The sequence below is a fragment of the Python bivittatus genome, unplaced genomic scaffold (assembly GCF_059951505.1).
Source record: "Python bivittatus isolate LINGU-HERP-01145 unplaced genomic scaffold, Pbiv_v1 ctg000220_np1212, whole genome shotgun sequence".
Lineage (NCBI taxonomy): Eukaryota > Metazoa > Chordata > Lepidosauria > Squamata > Pythonidae > Python > Python bivittatus.
The window spans coordinates 31598677-31621156 of NW_028277048.1; the positions used below are offsets into that span (position 1 = coordinate 31598677).

Genomic DNA, 22480 nt, shown 5'->3' on the forward strand with positions numbered 1-22480 from the left:
TTACACAAAAAGTTTGTAAAATGTGACCTGGCAATTCACTGATACAAATTCCATAATCTCTAGAGTTTTATGCTCAGCTCACAAATTAATGTTCTCACAAAGGAACCACTTATTGTTAATTAAGTGGCTTAAAATGAGTAAACTATGTAAGTTATCTAAATGAGTAGTTAGAATATTTGGATTCTCTTATGCATGTAGACAAAGTTGGTTGATTCAGATACTTTTCAAGGTTTGAATCTTGACAGAGTCACATGCACTTGAGATTACTTAAACCTAGAGCATCTGACAATCATATTTTACAAACTGAAGGAAGGATTTTACCTTAACCCACCTAAATGCTAATCAATTTTCAGAAGTATTTTAAAAATGCAGTTAAATGAGGCATTGTTTTATGAAGATTATGAACATGGCTAAAAAACAGTTTACCACAACGTGAGACACAGATTATATTAATATTTAGGAAACTCTCGACATAAAGGAAAACCAGTAGTAATCAGAAAACATTAACATTATCTGAGGTTGGATAATGTTAAAGTTTTAATTTCAAGCAAAAGCCCATGTTTAATTGAATCAACAAAAACACTGGGTCTGGCAGGGTTGGCCTGCCTGGCGTTGTTGAACTACAATTCCACAAAGTCCAAGTGAACATGGCCACTGATGAGAGATGCTGGAACTGAAGTTCAACAGCATTTGGAGAGTTGACGTACTGCCACAGAATTGGCCCATCTCAATTGTTTGTGGAGTGTATCTGTGTCTACAAGATAACTGGCTTTGAGATTTTTATCACAGATAGTTGAGTGACAGAACTGAAAAAAGTCAGCATACATACAGCTTACAAACATGGATAGTCTTTCATTTTACAGTGGTACCTCTACTTACGAACACCCCTACTTACGAATTTTTCGAGATATGATCAGCTCCGGCCCCAAAAATTTACCTCTACTTACGAACTCACCTTGACTTACGAACCAGATCTGCGGCCATTTTCCGCCCGTTCCACGTGATCCGCGGCCATTTTGCCGCCCGTGCCACGTGGTCCGCGGCCATTTTACGCCCATCCCACGTGGTCCGCGGCCATTTTTCTGCCCGTTCCACGTGGTCCGCGGCCGTTTTTCCGCCCTGCTGCGTGGTCCGCGGCCATTTTCCGCCCATTCCACGTGGCCCGTGGCCATTTTTCCACCCGTTCCACGTGGTCCGCAGCCGTTTTTCCGCCCTGCCGCGTGGTCCGCAGCCATTTTTCCGCCCATTCCACGTGGTCCGTGGCCATTTTTCCGCCCGTTCCACGTGGTACGCGGCCATTTCCCGCCTGTTCCACGTGGTCCGCGGCCGTTTTCCCACCCATTCCACGTGGTCCGCGGCCGTTTTTCCGCCCTGCCGCGTGGTCTGCGGCCGTTTTTCCACCCGTTCCATGTGGTCCGCAGCCATTTTTCCGCCCGTTCCACGTGGTCTGCGGCCATTTCCCGCCTGTTCCACGTGGTCCGCGGCCGTTTTTCCACCCATTCCACGTGGTCCGCGGCCGTTTTTCCGCCCTGCCGCGTGGTCTGCGGCCGTTTTTCCACCCGTTCCATGTGGTCCGCAGCCATTTTTCCGCCCGTTCCACGTGGTTTGCGGCCATTTTTCCGCCCCCAACACGTGGTCCGCGGTCATTTTTCCGCCCTGCCGCGTGGTCCGCGGCCATTTTCCGCCCGTTCCACATGGTCCGCGGCCGTTTTTCCACCCTGCCACATGGTCCACGGCCATTTTCCACCCGTTCCACGTGGTCCGCGGCCATTTTCTGCCCGTTCCACATGGTCTGCGGCCGTTTTTCCGCCCTGCCACGTGGTCCGCGGCCATTTTCCACCCGTTCCACGTGGTCCGCGGCCATTTTTCCGCCCGTTCCACGTGGTCCGCGGCCATTTTTATGCCCTGCCGCGTGGTCAGCGGCCGTTTTTCCGCCCCTGCCGCGTGGTCCGTGGACACCGGAACGGATTAACGGTAATTACATTGAACCTTATGGGAAAATTTACTTCAACTTGCGACCAACTCGACTTGCGATGAGAGTCACGGAACGGATTAAGTTCGTAAGTAGAGGTACCACTGTATATCACAACATTTCCTGCAAAATCAATGCTGAATTCTTTTCAGCATATTAATGAGACCATTAATGTGCACATATATCGAAGTAGGTTAATCATGTTTTTAAATCTGAAGCATTAACAACCATACCTCTAATTAGTTGCATGCACTCAGTATAGAAAAGGCCAACAGAGAATTGCTCCTGACTTACCAAGTATGAGCTTTTGGCAGGTTATTTGTGCTGGCATCAATCTGGTGAATGGTAAACAGTCTTGGGCCAGCAGCACCTAGAATTGCACCAAATATGGTACTGTTCAATATTACACAGCATTAATCTAAGAACATACTATTGCTCAGAGAAGAAAACGCTGTTGTATAAGAAAGGATATGCATGTGAGCAAGCACATGTCAATATATACATAGGTGTGCACATGCATAGTATATCCTATTCAGAAAGTTCTTTCTTCCCCAAATATACTCCATTTAGGAATGTTGATCTAAGACTTTACAGGGCACACTGGACTAGAACTAATTATGCAGATCAAAGTTATACTTCAATTAATGGGTAAAACAGTTGCTCCAACCCCAGAAGCATGCACTGTTTCTAAAGGTACATCATTCATGAACTAATAACTAGCATCCAATGCTTATAAAACTCAAGTAATATGCTACATGCCACAGCAGGCAGGGTGTAGGTCCCACTGTGCCCATGAAAATAAAGTATAATAAAGAAAATCAGAGATTTGCATTTAATACTCTTCAAAATTATACTAGGTCCAATGGGAATTATTATCAAGACAACTATGATCAAACTACATGGACAGAGCACTGGAGATATTTGGTGGATGAAGCAAACTGATAAATTAAATTGAACTGGATGCAGATCTACCCCTGAAAAGAATAGGACTTTCAGTAGCCATGACCATTCCAGATATGATTAAACCTATACTCAGCCTACAGGCTACAGCATGTTTCAGTTCAGGTTTTTAATAAAAAATGATTACATCTGAAATATTATGAAACACTACTTTGGAAAGGGCAATGTTTGTGGCAGTAAAACTGGACACAGGACAGCCATAGAGTTTATTGTTTTTACCTTGTAATGCTTTGAAGCCCTGAAGAGGCACTCTGGATGATCCAGTCACAAACTGTAGTAATCGGGCTCTCCTCTCTTCATCAAAGAGCTCCACAGCTTTCCAGAACCACTTTACAATGTTGCTGTCTGGGGTGCAATGTTTTAATCTTGTATTGGCCTTCCAGTCATTAACGTCTATCTTCCCAAGGCCACAAATGATGAGCTGGTGAGAATTGCACACATAAAGACCAATGGCATTAACCATATGAAGCTGCAACTTAAAATCAGAAGCTACAAGACCTCAGGGACAGGGAACAGGAGATATTGTTTAACTTTTAATAAGTACCTTATGCCCAGTATGAAATGGTAAGAGTTTAAGATTTTAAAACTGAAGGGATTTTTTCCCCCAAACTGCATTGCCCTAATTTTAACAGTCAACCAGAGTTGCTTGGCAAGTAGGCACCATACAAACTGAATGGATGAATAAACAAATAAATTAAAGAGCATCTATTTTCTGTATTTGACAAGTCTTACAAGTACGTCCAACTGTACAAGAAATAAGTAGAATATATAGAACATGATGTAGGAACTGGTAAGCAAAATTCTTTTTCTATGAAATTTATTACTTGATTCAGAAGCTGCCAGGAGTCCTTACTGTTTAGCACAGTAATCTACAATGTTTTCCAGAACAAAGGTCTCATGTACCTTTTGAGGGACCTGCTGGGGACCATACTCCAAAGTATGTTGGGCAAATCCAAACATTTAATCTGATTTTATTTCATTTAAATTTAGATAAAATTCAATGAATTTTATTCCAGCCAGTAGAGTCTGGGACTGGCAAGAGTGCTGGCATCCTTTTGCCAACAGTCTTGCTTCTAATAAGAGGCAGTTCTAACAGGTTTTCTGGCTATCTGGAACTTGTTTTGCTTGTGTTTGGAGTGATGAGAACAGTCAGTCTGGCAAAGAATGGTCATCAAGCACATCAAGAGGAGAATGTTACATACTTCACCATCTTTTCATGCTCTGTAAATCTAGTTTACAATGGGAAAGACAGGACTTCTACGAACATCTCACATATGAGCTCATCTCCAGCTCAGATTAATGGCCACATACAAAGCACAATGTTGAGCTTCTCTTGGGTCAATCTGTGAGTCTACACATTCTGGGCATCTGTGTGATTTTTGCTGCAAATGCATCAGAAAGGAGGGAACTTCCCACTCTCTCACACACATTCCATACAGAAGAAATATATCGATAATTAACATACTAACCTCTAGTTCCTTCTCATCAAATGTCTTCAGCAGATGCTGTGGAATTACTTCATTAAAACCCTTCTGGAGAGCCAGAAACTGAGCTTCAATCCCTCTTAAAAATCGCCAGTTTACATACAGCCTGCAACAAAGTGCATGTTCTACTGACAAAGGAATGGCTTCACAATTATCACTTTAGATTTTTTTGTCCACAAACTGCAGATTCTGTTACCAGAAGCACAGAGACAAACCAACTATGCTAAGTTGCTGGGGGGGGGGATAAAAATACTATAAAATAAATGAATAAATAAGCAATTAGAGGCTAAATGCATCTCATTAATCTATGCACATGACAATTCTCTCTGGACAGGACACCATAATGGGTAACTTTTAAAATACCTGACATATTCTTTTTTATTCTCCTCTGTGACAGGAATACTTTTGCCATTGGGCTTAAGTTCATGCTGTATGATTTCACCATATGCATTATGCTCCACACAAAATGTATGGTCTAAGACTCCTGTAATATCATTCTCCCTGAAAAAATAGAGAAAAATAATTAAAATGTAAATGTCTAAGCATACTATATATTTTTACTCTCAAATAAAAGCACAAACATTTACTTCTACAGATCTCTCTCTACAAAATCAATGTAAAAAGATGGTATGTTTTTCCCCCTCTTCTTTTTTACAAACTTTTCTCATAAACGAATTAATTAAATTCTAAAACATTCTGAAAAATAAAGAACCTTCCCACTCAAGGTTTAGACATTCCAAAGTTTTCAGTCTCCCCAATGTGGCTATCAAATGTTTAGAAAACCATAAAATGACAATTACAGAATAGCTGTTTCTCCTATTCTAAGATTAAAAGGCTAAGAGATGGTGAATTTCTGGCTTGTGGTAGATTCACGTCTAGCATCTGCATACATAATATGTGCAAACTGATGAATTAATGTAGAGGTACAGTATGTGAGCAAATACATGTATATGAGAGAAATGTTGGGGCAATTATGAATTTAAAAAAACAAGTTAAAAAGAAAAGGGTCTCTGAATGCATCCTTTAATCTTTGCCATAGAACATCTCTAAAGAAATAATGTTCTTCAAGAAGCAAGGAGTGGACATTTTAAAGAATTTAATAATCCTAGTTTAAAATTAGTTTAACAAAACAGCCACTAAATATAAATAAGCAATATATACCCATTCCAGAAATAGTATAATTTTAAAGGGGTAAGTACATACAGTATCCATACTAAGCTGTTGTGAAGATCTGGGTCGACTAATTCCATGTCGTCCAATGTAATTGGCTTTCCTAGCAGCTGTTTATAAAAAGGCAACGTAAAGCCCCCGTCAATATAATGTCCGTGAAACACAGCCATCCCCATGATTCTCCCAACGAAGTGGAAATAGGATAAATGTTCCTGGAATTGAAAGAATATATGTAATCAGGATCAAATCAGATTCTTCTATCCCAACTATTTCTAAGCATTTTATAATACACAGCAGGTTCAGTCAAATATCACAATATAAGTAAGAGTAGTAAAAGCGCCTGTTTTACTTCCACCACTGAAGAAACATCTTACTGTTAACTACTTTCATTCAGAAACTCATTTTCTAGCCATCTAATCTTATAATTAGAATAATGTCCTTATATTTAGCCTAATACTTTCTCACAATGTAAAGCCTTTATTTCTTAAAATTTAGCAGATTTGTGTCCATCCATTTTCATAATCGAATGGCTCACATTTATTTAAAATCTTTTTTCTTCCCAAGTGTTGCCTCAGGGGGCCATGAGTTTTTATAGAGTTTTATAGTTTTTATTTATTGTTTTAGGGTTGTTTTTTTTTTACTGTTTTTTGAGCCTCTCAAGGTTATTACAATATGGGTGGCTATACAGATAGTCCTCTGTTAACAACCACGCGTTCACCAACTGTTCAAAGTTACAATGGCACTGAACAAGTGGTACTTAAGACCAGTCCTCGAAGTTCCAGCTGTCCCAGCACCCCCACGGTCACGTGATCATGATCTGGGTGCTCAGCAACTGGCTCACACATAACGACAGTTCCAGCGTCCCGTGGTCACATGACTGCCATTTGCGAACTTCTCTGCCAGCTTCCCACAAGCAAATTCAATGGGGAAGCCAGCAGGGAAGGGCTCAAGTCACTCTCGTAAGTCTCCCGCACCTGGCAGCAACCAGCCTCACTCCACTGTGCTTGCACTGCACTGGCCCCTTGTGCACTCTCAAACGCCCTCCCACACTCTGTAGCAGCCAACCCATAGCCCCAGCACTTCTTGGGCTATTGGGTCTTTTGGTTTACTTAAGATGGAAGGTTTAAGATGGAGGGCTTTAGTTGGTTTGTGTGCTACAGTAATGCTGTGTGGTTGTAATAGTTCGTTGATTGTTTCTGAGATGTTTCTGATGTATGGTAGTGTATCCTTTTCATAGCTTGTGTTGGTTGTGCTATAGTGGGTTGAGTAGTCAGGCACTTTTTGATAAAGTTGCATGGATATCCATTTTGTTGAAAGATGTATAGGTGGTCTGTTTCCTTTTTCTGGTGTTCTGGGTTGCTGCAGTGCATTTGTACTTGTCTGAATAATGTTCTTATACAGCTCCTAGGTAATGATGTTACCTAGTTGGGTAATGAAATATCTGCAAGCAAACAATTAAGCTCAGAGAGCACCAAGGACTCCATACTACCATTCCCTCTTGAAATCAGGCAGCTTGGCTATGAACATGGAACACACTGATCAACCTTCCTTGTAAGCAGAATCCCAAACAGACATGAGCTCTGCAACGTATTGGATTCAGCTTTTAGATGTGGTGCTGGCCACCAGCTTGGCTGACTTCAAAAAAGAATTGGACCAATTCATGGAAGTCATGGGAATCAATGGCTATTAGTTTTGATGCCACGGCCTCTGAAGGTCATCTGCTGGGAGACTAGTAGACTTCCTTGTGCAGTTGGTTGGCCACTATGAGAACAGACTGCTGGACTAGATGGGCCAGGGGTCTGATCCAACAGGACAGTTCTTATGTTCTTATTGTTCCAGCAAGTGCGTCCCTTCCTCTGATGGAAGGGGAGAGACAACATATCTTGACTAAGATGCTCCATCAAACCATAGACTCTTTTGCACTGTAACTGATATGGAGAGACTTGGCTAAAATTGGGATTTGTTCTTCTCCTGTTACTAGTATTCCAAATAGTGTCTTGACAGGATTTAAGACACTTTTAGAATAAACTGTATATGGGTACTCTGGACATTTATGTAAGATGATGGCTGGGTATTGCTACAAATGACTGCAACGACTGACAACTATTGTATCATTTATTTTATTTTCTATAGAATGTGGATTGGGTGTGGTCATTGGTAATGCACAACCATATATAAAGATGCTGGAGTGTGCAAGAAAATTGGGGCCTGTTCTATCTTCCTCTTTGTTGGACATTCTCTCAATTCATACGTGTTGTGTTGTGTTATGGTTAGAATGTGTCCATGCTCCTGCAATCTTGGTTTTGTATTTATGTTTAATTGTTTTTAATAGTTGTTTATATTTGTTTGTAACTGTTTTGTTGTATACCATCCAGTCACATTTGTGAAATGGGCAGCTATATAAATTTGCTAAATAAATAAATGTTACACATAATAGAATTGTTGCCATAAGCCCTGCTTACTACTGAGAAAGCATCTAAAAATTGCCTTAAGTCTTACCCATAATTTGGATGTAATGGAAAGAAAACTGTCTACAAGTGTTTCTCAGACTTGGGCACAACTGTGTGTAACCCAGGAGTTAAAAAAGAAAATTGTATATCCAAAGCACAAATTATAAATGAACAGTTTGCAATCAGTTTCATTTTAAAGGTTTCAAGATCCCACAGAGAAATATTTAGCACATATTAAAGTACCTTTCCTTTCAGGCAAAAAAACTCCTTCCCATTTTGGTGAGCTGAGCATCATAACATTATAAAACCTAAATGTCCTTAAACGCAAAAACTGAAAAGGAACTTGCTGGTCAAAGATAGCATAAGCCTTAGTAAAGTATTTCATCATACCGGGTTAACAGCAGAATCTGGATTTATCTGTAAAGTATAGATGTCATCACGGGAATACTGGAAGAGGCCATAATATGGATTCAGCATTTCATGGGATAGCAAATAGAGCCATTCCCTGAAGAAAACACAAACATTGCACAAAGATACAATTTTCAATGAAGCCTTAGGCAAAAAGGTGACAATATGACCCAAACATAACTAATGATTTAATATGTTCTCATCTTACTGCTTTGTCTGAGCTTTCATCATTTCATGCTCCATTTGTGGCAAGGAACAATTTACCAGTTATACATGCTATGGGGTATTGCTTGCAAAACTCAGCATCCTGAGAACAGAGCTGCCAAGAAGTGTTTGAAAGACACTTGGTGAAACTTTGGAAGATGGAAGTGGGGAAGATGGAAGACTAGGCAGGATTATGGTGGAAGAAAAGAGAGAAGCACCTTTAGTTCCTTGCTTAGCATTTTATATTTCCACCGAGCAGCATTCTGTAAAGTAAGGAAGTCACTTATTCTATGGTAGAAATAACAAAGTTATATTCTAGGATCCAAGCTGTATTTTATTATCTTGTAGGTAAGAAAAAGAGACAAACAAGGATTAACATTATATTTACTCAGAACAGCCAAAAGAAAAGGAAAAAACAGCTTTTTAGCTAAATTGAACAATTTTCTTCTATTTAAAATAGTCTGCACGTACAAAAAGGAAAGTAAAAGAAAACAAATCATTAATCAAATAACAAATGCTGGTATTTACATTTTTTAGATTTAAAAGACAGGATATGAATTAAGGGCACAAAACATACAGTTGTGTCTCAGGAATTTAAATTACCTTGAAACTTTTTTTTTTTTTACTGCTTCTGCTCACTGTAAATGTAATTCTGGTTATGGCAGTCTCATGGCATATGGTTCAACTCAGCCTCAGCTTGCTAAAATATGCTGAAATATGCCATCACTTGCTATTACTTTAAAAGTTTACATTTTAAAGTGCTAAATAAATTTGTTTCCCTTGGTAAATATTAGCTTAAGTAACAGAAACCCCCTCCCGCCACCAATTAACAGAATTTCCCAGTGCTTCAGAGATTTACTTTTCTGGCTCTGATTCACTTAGTCTCATTGCCAATAGGTCTGCTCATGCCAAAATGAATGGAACTGGAAGACAACTGCCAATCTACATCATTACTTAGAAGCATCCTAGTCTAAATATAAAATCTTATTAAAGAAAGCTGGGGATAAAATTTGGATGGAAGAAAAGAGGGTATGCTCCTCACTAAGGGGCTCATAATGCATCTGTTGATGTCTATGCACAGTGCAAATACAGAAAACTAAGAACTATCCCTGAGTAATCCCCCTTCACTTATTTAGTTGTGAGAGAGAGAACTGATCAAGAAACAAGGTAAGGATATAGTTGGAACTGTAGTCATCAGCTTCCAAAACTATTCTACCTGCAAATCCATTTTTTCCCCACTACCCTTTGCCCTCCTGTTGTTTCATTCTTTTCCATTCTCCCACTCCAGACTTTACTTATAATGGACTAGATTATACCTAGCATTTAAAACTCATGGGACTACACAGATATTGAAATAGCAAAACATAAAAATGCATATAATAAAATACTAAAATGCAGCAGTACTGTTGACTGTTGCAATTTATGCCAGCTAAATATTAAAATGTATTCTTGTGTAATAACAGAAAACATTGACACTGGCCTGAATCCAGCATTCCTTTATTCTATGAAAACATCTTCTGAAAGAAGATTCCTTCTTCCCTCTATGGCTCCCTAACAATCTGTTCTAGAGCATCAGAGATATAACTCTTTGGAGATAAATCAAGAAACTACAGGGGAAAATCCTGAAAATGCCTCCCCCCTTCCCTACATTCCATTTCCACTTCCATGAACAAAAACCAAAAGTCCCCTTTGTAAAAACAAGACTTTTTCTTGCTTTGCAAAATGAAAATACCAGTTGAAACATTCAGAACTATAAACAGTGCTATCCCCTCCGCTCCATTCTATCCCCCCCGCCCCATTCTCTTTCTATTCCACTTTGTTTTTAAGCTGAATATATAGCCAGAAAACAAAAGAATTGGAATAGAGAGAAATGCCATTTCAAGCAAAGTAAATAAGGCAAGGTAAGGTAAGGCTTCTTTGCTTTATGAAACACTACCACAAGGTGGAGCCTTGCTAGCGTAAGCCAGTGTTTCTCAACCTTGGCAACTTCAAGATGCATGGACTTCAACTCCCAGAATGCTGGCTGGGGAATTCTGGGAGTTGAAGTCCACACATCTTGAAATTGCCAAGGGTGAGAAACACTGGTGTAAACTTTCATTTTTCAAAGCCCAGGTGAGAAAAAAAAACAATATGTTTGATCCAAAGATTCTGTTTCTCCTGTGACTGGAAAATGTTTCTTCCATTCAAAGAATGGAACCTTTTGGTGCAATAATTACTCTGAAATTGTTATAATCACTGTGGATGCCAGCACATTAGAAAAACCTACCAGCTCCTAACCAATCTTGGCCAGTTTTGAAAGTCAAAGTTACTTAATGCTTGGATGTGAGCCTACCAGGAAATCTGGTAAAACTGGGAAGTCAAAAACCACGGCCAGAAGAATACAGTGGTAAATTACTTTTGTATTGTGACTAGGAGAACTATATGGACATGTTCATGAAGTCACCAGGAGTTGAGCTTGACTCAAAGGTACATTTTATCTGTTCTTAGCCTCTGCCAGCTTATTGGTCATACTTCCCAATTATCACCTTATTTTTTAAGAAAAAAACAAGCTAAAGTATTATATTTTAGGCTGCATGTTATTATTCACCTGGCAACACCTCCATAATCAAGGCCTTCTTCCCCACGAAATTTTATCATTAATCTCTTCCACAGATCTTTCGGTCTCATCTTCATGACTTGTCTGTAAGACTCCTGGAATTACATTAGATATGTATTAGCCTAACGCTTCCTGTGTTTTCAACTTGAACTAAACTATATAAAACCTACACTACTGCCTTCATTAGCAAATGTGTAAAGTTTTATTCTTCATTCTCAGGTCAGTAAAAATGTCACTAGTGTTCAGAGGTACTGCTTGCATAGGTTTTATAAATTCAAGTATGTTCTGTTCAGTACTTGGTTTCCTTGAGGAAAAAAAATCTCTATTTTATGTGTTTTGGCAAACCTATACTCTTCTAATATAATTTCCACAATTCCTGCAAAATTCCTGGAAACCACCCTGCAGTTATGTTGTTTGGTCTTACTCATATGTATTCTAATGTAAGCCCTATCAACTGAAGAAAAAAAAAAGACTTAATTCTGAAAAAGACTGTAGTCTTGTTAAAGGAGAACATGTAAAAATTAATTTCAGACTTTACCAGGAAGATGCTGTCTCCATAAAATCACAGGTCCCCACTGAATTTCAAAATATGCATTGTAACTCAGTATCTAAGAATTTTCCTCCATTTGTAGTGCAAATCACAGATCACCATGACAGTAGGCACTGCCTTTTATTTTAATATCTGCAATAATCTATGATCCTCACATACCTCAAAAATTTCTTCCCTGGAGACTTCTATACGACAGTGTCCAGCTTGGGGCTGCTGCTGGGATAGCTCCTGCCTCAAAATCTTGAGTTTTTGTACTAGATCTCGTTTGTACCTTGGCACAGTCAGACATTCAGCCTCATCTGAAAGCTGGCACAGCGAAACAACTTGCTGCTGCTGTTGTGGCTGATCTTTAAGTTGATTTTGACGGCTGAAAAGAAACAGAGCGATTTTGACTAATTCCAAGACTTCCAGTTGTTCTCATTTCCATGGCAAAATAAGATGCACGTGAGTTAACATGTTGAAAAAAAAATTTAGTGTGCTGTTCTATTAAAATTCTCTGAAGGAGTCTGGAAGAGTACATACCTCTGCTTCTTTTAATACTAGACATTTCATCTAGTTTATTTATAAAAAATAAATTGATCAAAGCACAATATGGACTTTAATTGCTCAAAATGTCTCACACTGCCTTATCTTTCAAGATTTTCAGTTATGTCAGGTAACTAAAAGGGGGATACCACCATAAATTTTAAATGCTTTACCTGAAAAATTAACTTACAAAAATGTTGTAGACAGAGTTTGGCTAAGATGGTGTCTGCTGTACCTGAATTAGTCTTAACCACAGGAATGTAGGCAATTTTACAATTGGCACAGATAAATGAACATTTTCACTAGCTATTAAAGAAAAATGTTTTAAAGCTATGTTCAGACAGTGAGGGAGGAAAACATTATATATTCAAGGTAGGACTTTCTGACATTTTTTATAGTTACAGACTCATGCCAAAATCTGCAGCATTTTAAGTAGAATGAACATTATTTCAGAATACAAGTTTTGCTAAGAGAAAATGTCTAAATCTTATTGCTTAAAAGACTATAGGAAATGTCAGATGAAACTGAAAGTAGCCACAATGTAGCTGCAATGTGGAGAAACACAATTCATTGCCTGTTCCAATTATTAGCAGAAGCCAATGATAAACAAAACCAACCTTGTCAATCAAATTCATTATTTTACCAGAAGAGAGGTAAATACATTTAGATGAATCATAATAATTCTGATAGGTAATAGTGCACAACATGGTTTTACTGTTCTTATCAAAATGTTAATGAAAAATTCATAAAAGACTTAAACACGGCTACCATATATACTTGTCGATAAGCTGGCCCTCAATTTTTTAACCAAAATACCAAGAAAAATATGCCACCCCCGGATAAACCAACCCTCGAAATTTAGTACATATTAATTTTCACAATTGGCTTATCCTCAGGTGACACATTTTTCATGGTATTTTGGTTACAAATTCGAGGGTCGGCTTATCTGCAGATGAGCTTATCCACGAGTATATACAGGATATTTTAAGAAGTATTACCATATTTACTGGCGGATAAACCAAACCCAATTTTGGGGGGTGTATTTCTGAACCTAAAATTCTCAGCTTATCCATGAGTATATACAGTAAGTATTGTACTCCAACACTAATGAAAACACTAAATATGTCTAATTCTGGACAAACACTTTGCCTAAAGCATTAGAGCCAAAAGATTTTCTTTCTACTCAGGAAGCAAGAAAGCAAGCTTGATACTGTAATACTAAACTAGAAATAACCTAGCAAGCACAAATCTTCAAGATTTGGGACACAAAGTGAGACAGATGGTCAAGATATTAAAATGCCCAATTTCCATGCTTTCAATCCTTTCTTCCAGTTAGGTTGTTTAAGAATCAGGAGAGCAAGTAATAGCAGACTTAAATTTTTAAATCACCAACTTATTGTTCATTTGAAATTATCTATATAACTTTATAAATGCTTCTGTCTTCATTAGCATCTGAAGGTACTTAGATAAAATTTAAAGTAGATCATAAAATCAATCTGTTGTTCAGTAAGTCACATCTATAGTTCATAAAAGGGATGTTCCAGTCTTTTGGTCAAGACTGGAGTCTATTAGGATTCGATTTCATCAGACAGCGCCCTAGGACTAGTAATATCTTGTGGTGTGAATGCAAGACTACATTTAGTTTTCTTTCTTCTTTTTAACTTGTTATCTGGTTATTATGGCAAAGTTGCAAGAATCATATAAGAGCTTACTTGCTCCAATTCTCAGAATTTTCTGTATTACGCTATGAGAACCCTGCTGTAAACTCTTAACTGGTTGCTGATTAATAGAATAAGAACGTTTTAGACAGCATGGTAAGCGATGATGCTTTGCCTTCATCATAGAAAGCATGTTGTTCATTACAAAGAGATGGCTGTTTCTCTTATAACCGGCGCTTTCAGTATCAGGCATGGACCACGGCTCCCAAGATGCCTTGCTTATGGTTAACAGATGGATGGATTGCCAACCACACTTACTATCATCATGAACCACAGTTTCCAACCCAGGTACCAAGCAGGCAGTCAGCATAATCCAGAAGCAGTCAGGTCAGGACATCATCAACAAATGCTTTCTTCCTCTATTCTTTATGCCAAGTAATAAAACTGTAGCTATTGTTTTTAAATACAGTTCTGGCTGTCAGAATTTTCTGTTCTTCCAGCCACAAGTTTTCTGCTGTCAGCAGTTATAAACAGCAATTCTATTTTTTCCCCAGTTTAAAAATAATGTTATGTGTAAACTTATCTGCTTTAAATGGAATGGCAAAACAACTCATAAAGCATTTCACAGGAACAGGTAGAATTTCATCTGGATTTTAAAAATTAGGTTTTTATGCTCTCAGAAGTCAACCGTATGTAGTAATTAAAGGAATAAATTAAAGGTAGGAAATATGGTATGTCAAATGCTCCTGCCTTTTGGAGGAGCATCCCTGACCCCAAGAGTCAGTTAGCATGCCTGCCTTTAAAGATCTGGGTTTTTTCTCCAGGCATTGAGTGTGGGAGTGGGTGACCTGCTGGGTGAGCTTTTTTCCCAGCACTTTGGTGCATCAATGTTATTTTCCATTGTGGTTATTTATATTTTGTTTTAATATATGGTCTTTATTGCTTTTTACGGTTATTGATAATGTATACTGCCATGAATCATGTAAGTATTGATAGAGAGAGACAGAGAAACAGAGAGACAGACACGCACACACAGACACAATTAGGTGTTCAATATACAGAAACAGCCAACATGTTTTTCTTTAGTGCAAATATGAGAAAAATCATTTTCACATATCCTGTCTGGTATAATAAAAGAACAAACACCACATAAATTTTATCAGACTGTATACTTTGCTGATGACACTGCTAGTTGAATTTCTGAAATCCTTTCATAATGAAAGACAGATGGAAAAAAATCAAGTACAGTATGTAGTAATAGCTTGGGAAGTGCAAAAAAAAGTTCTGCGATTTTAGAACCTGACAATAGAATGTTTTTCTCCTGCAAGAAGCCTAATTCGTTAAGCCTTTTTGCTAGTCTACATGAAACACAAATTTTATTCTAAACTGATTGCTAGTAAGAAAATGATAATATTTAAGTCTTTGGAAAGTGGTGGATATTTGCAATCTGCTCTAATACCACATCAGTCAGTTAAGAGATAACCTAAACAGATAACCCAGACATGAACAGCTATACAAACCAAGAAATTTTCTAAAATTTGTAATTACATTTTAAAAGAGGGGCATAAACTCTATCAAATATTTTTAGAAAATTTATTTTTAACATGCTTTAGCTTCATCTCAAAAAGAAATTCATTTTCCAGACTCCCATTCCCAAATATTGTTCCATGACTTCCTATCCCCAACTGCAGAGTTTTTAATACTTCTTTAAAAAAGAGAATCAACTTACTGATATGCAAGTATTTCCCACATGTGAAGAATGAAGCTGGCAAAGCAGAAGGCAGCAGTTCCCAGACTAGAGAAAACTATTACTTCATTATAGATCATGTGCCTTCCAAGGCCATCAAGAGAACGGCTAGATATCTACTGACTTGGAAAGACAGGAGGAAAAAGCCTAAACCCTGGACCTATATAAGGGCTTTAATTTCTATGTATTGAAGTAGACAAATCTTCTATGAGAATATGGCTTTATTCTCATTTGCAATAAAGAGATTAATCAAGCTGAGCCATGTCTGTGAGGCTTTTGCTAAGAAAGTAAGTAAAGAAAGAGTCAGGTTCCTGAATCAGGTGTTAAATAACTGGTGAGCCAAAATTTACAGTTGGGCTATAAAGATATTAGAGTTTAGAAACAATATTCTAGGAGCATCTGAACTAATGAATAATTCTCTCTAGATAACAGCAAATTTTGCTCGAGTTTTACTCTTGGGAAGAATGGAAGTATCAAATGCAGGAGCAAAATTGGAAAATCTCATGTGGTACAGAAAAAGCAATTTTTTTGGATTAAAAATGCTTCCTTAGGACCATTTGTTTCAACTCTATCAAGAGAAAATCAATACTATCTTGTATTTTGATTCAAAACAATCTAAGATGGTTCCTTAGAAAGAATGTAATCAGTTATTCCTGAAAAAGTTTTATCATCCAAAACATTTTGGGCACTAAACTGCTCATTATACAAGTCTTCCTTTTCATTCTTGGAAACATCAGACAGAGAAGTTAGGGGACTTTCTTTTTTCCTCAAGGATTTTTTAAATTATTTGTTGGGGAGATATAGATATGGCTTGGGCTGCTTGCAAGAAATCCAACTGAAATAAAATATATAGCTCAGTAGCACGTAATTTCAAACATTTCTAATTATCCTCTACAGACATTGCATGAGAAATCAATTAGAAATCTGTTATTCATATACTGTGAGGTTCCCAATAGAGATACATGCCATTATTACTGATCCTAATCAAAATAAATATGATCCTAGAAATCTCACTCAGAATAAACTATGGCAATGCCTTAGTGGAATACATTCCAGATAAATGAGCTTTATAAGATGACCACGGTACTTTATTTAGCAAGGCCATACTGATGGTTAATATTTGATAATTCGTAAAATGGTTTATATTTTATCATTATTATTATGATTATTATTAAAGCAATTTATATGGCTACCCAACTTACTCACGATGACTCCAGGTGGCTATAAAACCCCAAATACAAACCCACTATACCCCCCCCCGGCGACAACAATGCATTCAAACAAACCACTGGATGGGCTCCATATCTAAAACTACAAAGCAAATAAAAACCCATACATGCATTTGAATGTATTCAAATCAGTGAATCTGGATTAGTTCCCCATGAAAATATGAATCGCACTCTACTACAAGAAGAAAGCCAATTTCAATTAGCACAGGGAAATTTCCTCATATTACATATAAATTAGTATTATGTACTTTAAGGCAAGTACTGATCTTCCAACATTGAAAATGACACTGAGTCCCATTGTTTCCTTTACTCCTTTCTTTCTGTGCTTCATATATATTCATCCTTAAGTTTTCTTTATTTTAAATTTGGACTGATACACAAGAAACTAAGGGGAAACCTGGGTGTTAGGAGAAGGAAGCAGAGAATCAAAGAAATGTTTGTTTTCATAACAGTAAAAATAAAATATAAGCAGTGATTAACAAAAATGATAACATTCCTAACATCCCTTTACAAATCAGTGACTTATCACACAGAACACAAATTTAATGTGCTCTTCTCTGGAGCATTAGCCTCTATGACACAAGCAAATCCATACCCATAGCAATTCAAACATTCTACTGTAGATTATGTTAACCTAAAATTTACATATAGAAATTAAAAATCATAAAGAGACTTTCCAGGAAAACCACCTTAATGCTCTAAATGTTATTAGCCATATATTGGTGATATCAGTGACTACATTAACTCACTTTAGAACCAGGTGCAAATTAGCTGATAGCCGTGGATCTGTAAACTGTGTCGTTCTGTTGTTATGGTCAACAAAATACACTCTGCCTGTGGCTGTATTTCGGATTTCCCATCCAGGAGGCAAAGGACCAAGCTCTTCACAATTGATGTTGCTAAGATCCCTGAAAAAACAAATATAAATGAAAAATATCTCAGCATAGGGCTTCTGAGCCAAACAAGCATAAATGTAACATAACAATTCCACGAAGTCTATGTGTATATATTGTTTCGGAAACCTGATCTATTCAGTTGGAATCTCTGCTCCCTAGGAACAAGTTCACTAAAGTAAAAGAAAAACATACTCTTAGAAAGACACTGCACTGCACATGCCTTGGAAAAACTGTTACTGCAAAACCTGTTTTTTTTTCCTAATAAATATTCCATTAATCAGTATGATTCCTACTTGAAATGTAAGTACTTATAGGCCACTCTTACTACAGGAGTTTAACCCTGATTTTATCTTTAGTTACGATTTTAACAAGTCTTCTTAATTATTTAAAGATACCTGATTTTTTTTAAAAAGCTGAAAACAGACCTTTCTTATTTTCCATAAAGTTTATATGAGCTTGCAATGTACCACAGGTGACTTTAACCAACTGTGTGGACTAACCATGAGATGCGATGACAAGCCCTAGGTGAATATAGGTTTGCTCAATAAGTTATGACTAAAATCCTGTATTGTTTGCAAAAGAAGCCTCCAATTTACTTATTATTTCTATATCCTGCATATTCTGCACTGTGCATGTTCCTCTTCCCATCCTCAGAACAATTGTGAGGTAGGATAGATTAGACATAGCAAGTAACCCAAGATTACCCAGTGCATTTCATAACTCCTTAAGGAGTTGAATGTGGGTTTCCAGAGTCCTAGCACAGTGCTTTAACCATTACATCACTTACGAGACTAACACCTTAAAGCAGTGCTTCCCAAACTTCTTCCTTCATTACCCAAAACTCAGGGGGGAAGGAAGGCGCATGTGGGTGCATGTGTGTGAGCAAAGGGAGGAAGGAGGGCGTGGTGCGTGCTAGCAAGCAAAGGAGGCCGCAGTGCATGCAAGCAAAGGGGGGAAGGAGGGTCCAGTGTGTGTGAGTGAAGAAAGGATGGGGTGGGTGGGGGAGACTTACTCGAGCAACTTGCAACCTCCCCTGCCAGCTTCCCCATTGATTTTGCCTGTGGGAAGGTGGCAGGGAAGGTTTCAAATGGTGATCACATAACCATGGGATGCTGCAACCAGTCATAAGTGTGAGCTGGTTGCCAAACACCCAAATTTTGTTCACGAGACCTCAGGACTGCTGCAATGGCCAGAACTTCGAGGGCCAGTCGTAAGTCCCTTCCTTCAGGACCATCATAATTTTGAACGGTCGCTGAACAAATGGTTGTAACTCGAGGACTACCTGTATTATAAAAACAATATACTGAATGATCTTTATGTCGTTTCAAAAAATTTTCATTGGTAATTTTCATTGATTTTCGTCTTAATACGAATATTTTGGGAGATTTTCAAATATATTTTAGTACACATGGCAATCTTTAAGTTAATTTAAATGTCCCTGTTGTGAATGGTTTTGTGTGTTGTTACCCAAAGAAAAACCATTTTTACCCAACTTTCGGTTATTTATTTATTAAATGTATATGCCGTCCATCTCCCCAGAGGGTGACTCTGGGTGGCTCACAATTAAAATCAAACATTGAAAACAGTAAAAATATAAATATCCATATTAAATTAGCTAAAAAAATAATACTATATAAAAAGACTATATACAATTCAAGATGGGGGGCAGAATTGATTACCCCACCAGCCAACTCCAACAATTTACCCAGGTTTGGGAACCACTGCTGTAAAGGAACTAAGGAAGTTAGTTTTAAATATGCCAACAGATAATAGTATTGAAATCATACCAGTATCCATTAATGTTAAAGAAAAATAAACTATATAAGTCAGCATTTTAGCTCACTGACATAGCACATGTTTTATACTTTAAAAGTTAACATTCTCAATAAGTGGAAGTCTACTTGAGTGATGAGACCATCCTCAGTTCTCAAGACCTCACAGTTCTCCGTGTACCCCTACAGTTGCTTCAGAGGTTTCTCTGAATTTTAAGGGTACACAGAGAACTGTAGAGAGTTGGGAGAATCACCTCTCTCTTAAATCTGCTGAAAGAAGCCATTCCATCAGCAGAAAATCTTCACTGATTTGACTTTCTGTGGTAAGAAAATTAGAGGCAAGTAAATAAAAAAATATAAATTTAGGTTTAATTATGCACTGAAATATCATCTCTGGCCAAAGAAAAGTCTTATTGCAACCCCCTCAGATGTTTGTGAATGTATTAGGCATGTAAACACCTCCTTTTTCAGACACAGGGATTCTGCCCAAGCTGTTCTCTTCTTTTTAAATGAAAACAGAGGTTCTCAGAATGCATTGGTTTCTGAACCAAGTTCTGAATTTGAGTGTCTGTAGAATCACATGATGCACACCATCCTGTCAATACACAAGTGTGCAATTATTTGAGATCTGTGTGCTATTTTGCATTTTATTTGTAAAGGGGCTTTACTTAATTTATAGCATCAATGAAGATACATTATTTTCTTACCGAGGTACCCGGGGATCATGCCACGTGCTTACACCAGTTTGAGTATGTAGGAAATACACCTGCCCTTGCTGAGTTGTCCTTTGCTCTGTTTGGGAAATTATCAATGCAAAAACAAATCAGAACGTTCAAAATATTGTTTCCCTACGAAAATTCCCTGGAACACCAGTTATAGTTGATACTCTAGAGATAAATGAACCACAGAAGTGACAGTCTATATAACTCCCCCTCGTGATTGTTTCATTTTGGTGTTTTCCAGAACAGCTGTTAAGAGTTCCAGACTTGGACTAGCTTGAACAGTTTGGCTAAGCTGGAATGGGGTAATCTTGGCTTTTTATACAATGTATTTTCCCAACTGGCTATTTTATTCTGTTTCTGTGTTATATTTTTAACTGTTGTTAACTATCTCAGGGCCAGAACATTGGAAGGATTTTTAAAATACTAGGGTTGTTTGAATTAACTTTTTTACAGTATAATATTACAGGGTTAGCTTCACAGGATTCCATGCCTACAACTGCAGTTTTCATCTTGGAATAAATCTAAAGGATAGTGGCTATTCATAAACACACAGATACACAAAGGTGTGTTTATGTGACAAAAGACCAAAGATGCCTTCAGAAAAAAAATGGAACTTAATCGGAATACCAACAGTATCTTCCAATGTAACTTTCCTCTGTTTTCCCATTGCATCTTTGGTCTTTTTTAACTGCGGAAGTCCCTTGGGATGACAGCTGAAAAGCTGCTGAACTCTAGGAGAGTAGCAGGGATAACATAGCGTGCTTACTGGCCTCCCAACCATCTCCCTCTCACCCTGTTCACATCTGCATCCAGCTTCTTCTCCAATAACCCTTGAGACCTGCCTGTCTGTCATAGGATGGAGACATTGTCAAGGGTGGGGTATAATGGGAAAATATATAAGGGGAAAGAAAGCAATCTTTTAAAGCTGTTATTCTATGCAGCCACAGTGAATTTAATCCCACTGAAGAGAGTGGAAAGAAAGCTGGGTGAAGATCGAAGAGTCGGCACACATACAAAATGGGGAAATGAAGAATCTCCAATATTCTAATAACTTAAGTATCTGAATGCAGAATACTCCTCCATATGTCTACTCAGAAGTCACCCTGAGTTTAACAGGAGTTACTTATATGGAGGTTTCAGTAGTACATTTGTAAAGCAAATATATTTTCCATATAGATTAGCCAGCACTACCATCGTTTTGAGTCACGAGTGAAAATTGTAAACATCTTAAACTTGTTAAGTTAGATCAAAGGTTGTTTATTACTAGGCTATCTATAAGCTTCATGCCTTTGGTCTTGCTACCATGATCATGAAATACTCCTTTTTCTTCATCCCTTTTCAAATCAACAAAATAAAAAAACAAATCCTGCAACTACAAATATTCCCAGCTCAGACCTGCAAGTGCATTCCATATAGGTTAATAGATTCTTCAGACAGAGCCACTGAATACAGAAATGGTACATACTGAGTCTGCATGTATATTGACTGCTCAGTGCCAACTAGATCAATACACATTTCCAAATTGTTTATAAAGGATTTGGGGGGGGGGATGGCTTTTCCTTTCATTCTCTTCCCCTAAAAAGCATCAGTGAGAACACAACACAAACACACCCATAAGCACATATACATACACACATAATTTAAATTTGATCAGAGAATCCCAACGTTCTGATGGTCAATTAATAACTTTTTGGCACACATTTTAAGATATCAGAACTTGCTATTTTAAATACAATAGTATATACTTTAACATCCTATAAAGTAAGCAAAACTCAATGTGTAAATTTCCATAACGAAAAATAATAATAAAAGCTAAACTGTGTTAGAATAAAAGCTAAGTTCTAGCAGAATTGTGATATCTGAGTTAGAGGAAATACACGTGTGTGCGTGTGTATGTATATATGTATACATACACATTTATTTATTAAACTTATATCCTGCCACTATCAAATGACTCTTGATAGCTTACATACTATATAAAAAAATCAATGTATCTGCAGGACAATTAAAAACAACAATAGCATAACCCCCCCTGACAGGAGCCACATATACAGAACAAATGAAAAGAGAAAAAGAGTAAAAGAGTTGGTACACGTGTGTATTTTGAAAGAGACAATATATAACATTAATGACATGT

The 22480-nt window shown here is 37.7% G+C and overlaps 1 protein-coding gene across 2 annotated transcripts in view; it reads right to left on the bottom strand.

The window, feature by feature from the left end:
* SMURF2 (SMAD specific E3 ubiquitin protein ligase 2) overlaps positions 1-22480 on the bottom strand; it is a 96098-nt gene that overhangs the window by 8146 nt on the left and 65472 nt on the right. For both annotated transcript variants that reach the window (XM_088138268.1, XM_088138267.1), the window contains exons 9-18: positions 20329-20413; positions 17703-17861; positions 11954-12161; positions 11236-11339; positions 8427-8541; positions 5620-5798; positions 4780-4917; positions 4402-4522; positions 3152-3353; positions 2267-2342 (exon numbers count right to left, since the gene is read on the bottom strand). In XM_088138268.1, the coding sequence (XP_087994394.1) occupies positions 2267-2342; positions 3152-3353; positions 4402-4522; positions 4780-4917; positions 5620-5798; positions 8427-8541; positions 11236-11339; positions 11954-12161; positions 17703-17861; positions 20329-20413 (1387 nt within the window). The remainder of the gene's footprint in view (positions 1-2266; positions 2343-3151; positions 3354-4401; positions 4523-4779; positions 4918-5619; positions 5799-8426; positions 8542-11235; positions 11340-11953; positions 12162-17702; positions 17862-20328; positions 20414-22480) is intronic.